This window comes from Pelodiscus sinensis, chromosome 14, assembly GCF_049634645.1.
Source record: "Pelodiscus sinensis isolate JC-2024 chromosome 14, ASM4963464v1, whole genome shotgun sequence".
Classification (NCBI taxonomy): Eukaryota; Metazoa; Chordata; order Testudines; family Trionychidae; genus Pelodiscus; species Pelodiscus sinensis.
In genome coordinates, this window is record NC_134724.1 from 1,196,914 (window position 1) to 1,202,913 (window position 6,000).

A 6,000-nucleotide genomic window follows, 5' to 3' on the forward strand; every position below is an offset into this window, starting at 1 on the left:
TTTGACATCTGTCCTACTTTCTCCTCTGTTTCTACTCCTCCCTCATCTCAGTGATGGGGGATCCTGACTCTGGATGGTTCTGGAGCTTGGGAGACTCTCTAGCTCAGAGTTAGTCTGGGCCAAGCAATACTTAGTTCTGTCTCCAGTGCAGGGGACTGGACTAGAAAGCCTGGGCAGGCCCCTCTGGCTACTTATTCCAGGCTTCTAAGAATGAAAGGTACCCGGCTGCAAGCTTCCTTCCAGCCAGTGTTTGGCTGGGCTTGCATGACAGCGCTTCTCACGGTGGAGAAAGGGGAGCTTTGAGCCAAATATCCCTTCCTCTCCGGGTCAAAAGCGGCCCCTTCTTCCCAGCGCCCTGCATCAGCGCTGCAGCTGGGGCTTTGCCAAGGGCATGTGGGGCGCTTGCTCCAGCTGGGACTCTGCTCCTGGTTTCTCTGCCTCACACGGGGGTCCGTGTCCCACAGCAGCAAGCCCAAAGCCCGGCAGTTAGCTCGTGCACTGAATGGCCCGGGCAGAATTAGCCCTCCGGGGAAGCCCGGCGGGCACCCAGCTGTCAGCTCCCACCTGCCCGCTCCCCGCCCGCCTGGGGAGCCCCGGGCCAGCCGCTTGCGGGCTCCGCGCTCCTCCGCGGGCGCTGCCACCAGCCTGGCGGGCACCGCCGTCCCACTCGCCGCTCCCCGCAGACAAAGCGCCCGGCGCGGCTACCGACCTTTCCCCGGCGGCTCCGCGCAGCCCGCCAGCGCCAGGACCCCGGCGAGCAGCGGCAGGGGGGCCGGCAGGGGCATGCTGGCCGAGCGGGGCTCACTGCTCCGGGGCGCGGGGCATCCCGCCGGCCGCCTCCACTCCGCCCGCCCCGGCAACAGGCGTGGCCGGGCGGGCGCCCCAGGCGGGCTCGGCCCGGGCTCCGCGGCGCGCAGCTCGCTCCCTGCCCGGCTGCCGGCTCCGAGCCCCGCGGCTGCGCTGGGAGCGACCCGGCTGCGGGGCAGGAGCGCGCCGCGAGTGAGTCACACGCCGCCCGCCGCCGCGGCTCCTTCCCCGGCCGCTGCCTGGTGCGCGGGAGCCTCCTGGCGGCTTTGCGCGACACCCACCGGCGCGCCCCTGCCGCGCCCGCCCCACCCGGTGCCGCTGCGCGCTCCTCCGCCAGGGAGGGAGCTGTCCACAGGGCTTGGCGGAGCCCGCACTGGGCCTCCAAGGGCCCACCCCAGGGTTGACTCCCTCCCTGGTGTGGGAGGGACCAGGCAGGCAGGACTGATGGGCGGTAACTCCGCTAGTCCTAGGAACTGCGTGGTACTCACGCCAAGCCTCTGCGCGGTGCTGCACAGGGCCAAGGGACCGGCACCAGCTCCAGAGATCTCACGGGCAATGGGAAACCATTTCCCCTGCCCACCCAGGAAAGAAAGGGCTGGAGTGAAACTTCCCCAGACTGTCCCTTTAAGCCAGGGGCTCGCAAGAGCTGGCTGCCAAGCCATTTGATCCAGCCCGCAGCCGCCCTGCCATGCCCCCGCCCTCATTACCTCACAGAAACTTCCCCTATTATCACCCCTAATGTCATTACCTCACAGACACTAACCTGCCCCCCTCATCCCCACTCCGTTCTAAAATTTGATTTGTCAGTTTCATGTGTTCATTGTTTTGATTGTATCACTTTGGTATATAGGGTCGTGTCAATTTTCTTCCACAAATTGATCTGAGGAAGTGGGTCTGGCCCACGAAAGCTCATCACCTAATAAACCACCTTGTTAGTCTTCAAAGTGCTACATAGTCCTGTCTTTTGTTGGGGCAGGGAAGTGCATGGAGTCTCCTCCTCCAGCCAGGGGGCAGGGCACCTAGAGGGACCCCTTCTGCGTGAGGCCCCGCCCTTTCTGGGGCAGAGCTCCCCTTGCAAAAATTATTGCCCACCCCTGCTTTAATCATTGCAGCTCATGACAGACTTCTTAACACATCTGGGCACAATAGGCCATGTTGCTATTGGTGATAAACTGGAGAGCCCATTGCAGCAACCCAGAATAGCGAAAGCAGCCCCCCCTATTCCGACGCACATCCCATTGGCCTGTCATGGGAACGCCTAGAGTCTCTCCACATTCGCTCGCTCTCACCTGCTGTTCCCCTTAATTCCCAAAGAGCAGGTAATGTGTTCTGCTGCCTAGAGAGCCTTCCAGCTGCGGCTCCCAAAATGCTGTGCATATAGGGTGACCAGATGTCCCAATTTTATAGGGGCAGTTCCAATGTCTAGGGCTTTGCTTTATAGAAGCATCTATTATTCTTCTGCCATCCAATTTTTCACACTGGCTGTCTGGTCACCTTCTTTGCACGGGTTAAGGAATTTAACAGGAGTTAGAGAAAACATATTATACCTATTTTACAAGTGGGGAACTGAGGCACAGAGAGGGTCTCAGGTTCTACAGCAGAGATGGGAATAGGATATTGGTCTCCTGATTCTTAGACCTGATCTTTAACCACAAAACCACCCTTCTTTACTCCTTTGTCCTACAGCAGGCTGCCCAGGTGCTGGAATGTCCATGAATCTTCATTCAGTTAGTGTATATCCCACATCCTCAAATAATAGTGCAATAAATATATGCAGTGTAATGGACAGTCAGGTGCAGTGGTGAGTGCTGAAGGTGTTCAACTACAGTCCTGATGGTTGTTGATCTGAGACCACCTTCAGCTGCCAAATGGGTACCTGATATATTGGGTCATGGCAGCCAAAGGTAGTCCACATCACTGCTTTGTGCATGGTTGGCTGTGAAATTGACATGCCTTCACTGTTTCAGCCTCAGGAGATCTTTGATTTCAAAAGCTTGGGCAGGAGAATGCAATAACACGGTGTCCCCAGTGAGACTTAGCACTTGTCAAGGTCTGTCCATTTGCTAGAGTATGTTTTTTCTCCCCGACCCAGATAATAATTGCATGGTGTATATGAGACAGATTGGGCTATGTACTCTTGTATACCATTGTCCCATGGACACTAGACCCTTTAAGGGAAACTGGGGCCAGCCGCACCTGAACCATAATGAATTAACTGCTTTCCAGCCAGAGGGTGTGGGATTGAGGAGGGTCAGCTCAGTGACACATTAATGGATGCCTAGGCCTTATGGAAGGGTGGAAAAACCTCAGGTCGGGAGTGGGGGGTTGAATCAAGGGCAGTCAAAGGCTCCTATGAAAGTCCCTGAGCTAGGGTCTGCAAAAGTCAGCTGAGTGCTCATTCCATGCCAGAGCAAGGCAGGGTGCATGGAACCAGTACTCCGGGGAGCCTTAAAGGTAGCCCAGAAAGTGGCTGGGAAGAGAACTCAGAGGGTGGGCTGAAGAGAAGCCCTTGGAGAACAGAAGAGTCTTTTTTTTCCTGACACTTGTTAGTTGGACTCTTGCTACCACAAAAGGGGTTGTTTGTTCATGTCTGGATAGGTGAGCAGAGCGACACCTTCGGCATAGATCAATGTGTGGAGAACTGAGGAGACCCAGTCTGGGGAAGGAAAGTGAAGCAGTGCCAGGCTTGGTTAATAGGGGATGCTTTTGATGGCTGTGCTCCATAACACCCACTGAACAAAGACTATGTACAATAAGGCTCCTGATACTCCAGATCCTAAGCTCTGCCTTGCTACGTATTTTTTATTTAACTCAGTGATTCAGCACAGCACTTGGAATGCAGAAAATTATAGCTCTTCATTTGTTAAATATATTAAAGACATTTTTCATGTCCCAGAGCTATTTTATTTAATTTTGCTGACTCCATCTCTCCTTCATTGCTGACATGTGCCACCAGGCAATCTCCGCTTAGGGAGAAATGGGAAGAGATGTAATGTGTGGCAAAAATAAGTGTTTGGTTTCAAAATTATACATGGTGGAAGCTTATTTGTGCTTTTTAAAAATGCAATATTCTCCTGAAAGCAGCATGTTCGGTTTTTGTTCTGTTGGGCCCAGAGACATTTTTAATAAAGCGATTCATTGCCTGAACTATTGGTCTTGCTATGCAAAATTGAGCTAGTCTTTGCATTATGCATTATAAAAATTGCCAGAAGCTGAGTATGGGCAACAGGGGAGGACTCACTTGATAATTATCTATGTATTCATTCTCTCTGGGGCACCTGGCATGGGACACTGTCAGCAGACAGGATACTGGATTGGATGGACCTTTGGTCTGACCCACTATGGCCGTTCTTATGGTCTTAAGGTATTTTGTCGAAGATGAAAGGTAGGTAAGTATATTTACATATTTTAGGCCTGATCCACCATTCCCTGATGTGATCTCCTAACGACCAAACAAGGAATGGAGGATTAGCATTAGTGGCTATGTTCATGGCAGACACCCACAGGTTAGAAAATATTCCTCCGAGAAGGTTGCAATGTAATGCTGCTTGATTGCTTGGAATGCTAGAGCCTCACACACAACCACCAAAACCAGAGAGACCAAGCAAACTGCTTTCACTCTGATTGCACAGCTTCCTCAGAGCCCCTTGGGCTGCAAGCCGGACTAGGAAAACCCTTACATGTAAAGTGAGAGCTGGTAGTCTGAGCACAGTTTTAATACACCACCCTATTGCTTCTTGCATTGGGCTGAAGAGGTCTGGTCAGGCCACTGCGCTAAGCACTGTACAAATGTGCAGTCTCCCCACTGAGATGACCGGCTACATTTTGGCAAAAAGCAATAGGTGGAAGACATAAACCAACGGAGGAGGGAAGGAGGGCTGGAGAAACCTGAGGAGCCAGTTAAACAGTAAGGAGAAGTCTCAACTCACCATCCAGTCCAGCGGTTTTCAAACTTTTAAAATCATGAGCCAGTTGAAGAAAATTGTTGATGCCGCGACCCAACACAATTTGACTAGAGTGTGGGCTCTAGGGTGGGGCTGAGGATGAGAGATTTGGGATGCAGAAGGGGCTGTGGCTTTGGGGGAGGGGGTCAGGGCTGGGGCAGGAGGGGCTTACTTTGAGTGGCTCCCGGTCATCAGTGCGGGGGTGGGGGGCTTAAGGCAACTTCCTGCCTATCCTGGCACTGCAGCCCATGCTGCACCCCAGAAGCAGCCAGCAGCAGGTTCCCAGCCAATGGGAGTACAGAGCTAGTGTTCAGGGCAGGGGCAGTTCACGAAGCCCTGTGTGCTGTCTCCCCACCCCAGGAGCCGAGCCTGCTGCAGGCTGCTTCTGGGGCACAGCGCAGTCTGCCATGCCAGGGCAGCAGGGAACTACCTTAGCACCCCCACTGTTCACCTGATCCCCCTGCAGCAATGAGACCTACGGCCTGACTTCTACCACCCCATGACCTGTAGTTTGAAAACCACTGGGCTAGTCATTATGGGGATCATTGTTATTCTCTCTGCAAACCATAAAGAGTAAAATTATGTTCGAAAACCTCACTGAGTTTAAAATAATACACTAATGTCTGATAACTGCAGAGCTAATCCTGCTAGCTGCTGAGTATCCTGTGCAGGTGGAAAGCCACCTCAGTGCGCACAGATGTGCCACCTCTTGCAGTAACTGGCTCATTCATAGCCCAAGTTAACATTTTCAGTGTTTTTCCAAAGATGAATTGGAAGGCTTGTGATTTTTGCAAGCATTGCCCTTTGCTGTAATACTCACCCTCAAAGGGAGGCAGGGTATAACTTTGCATTTGATTCTGCATAGAAAAGATCATGTCCGTTGTATCTAGATGAAAGATTAGAAACATCTGAGAACTAGTAGCAGGCAGCTGAGGCATCCCTAAATTTCACAGACACTTATGCAAGTGAAACGTACAATAGAGCTCTGTCATGTTTTCCCTACCTCCCCTTCTCAGTGGCACATGCACATCAAAGCTGCCCCCACCACTAATCCCCTTGCCTGTGTCCGGAGCTCTACCCAGCAGAGGTGAGAAGAGACATCACAGAAAGAAAATGCAGTTTATGTGATTCAGATTTGTTTTCAGCCAGCAGCGTGAATATGGCGTGACTCCTTTGAAATCAGCAGTGTCACTCAATGGCTCTCAGCCTTCCCAAACAACTGTCCCCCTTTCAGGAGTCAGATTTGCCT

At 52.8% G+C, this 6,000-nt stretch overlaps 1 protein-coding gene across 3 annotated transcripts in view; it reads right to left on the reverse strand.

Annotated features, from left to right (window-relative positions):
• ADAMTS7 (ADAM metallopeptidase with thrombospondin type 1 motif 7) overlaps window positions 1-5,637 on the reverse strand; it is a 155,131-nt gene extending 149,494 nt beyond the window's left edge. The window contains exon 1 of one of the 3 annotated variants that reach the window (XM_075896803.1): window positions 5,572-5,637. In XM_075896803.1, coding sequence (XP_075752918.1) covers window positions 5,572-5,626 — 55 coding nt within the window. In that variant the 5' untranslated portion in view covers window positions 5,627-5,637. Of the gene's footprint in view, window positions 1-709; window positions 1,083-5,571 lie in introns of those variants that run through there. The other 2 variants (XM_075896802.1, XM_075896804.1) reach the window with 2 other exon arrangements.
• Window positions 5,638-6,000: the final 363 nt, after the last annotated feature.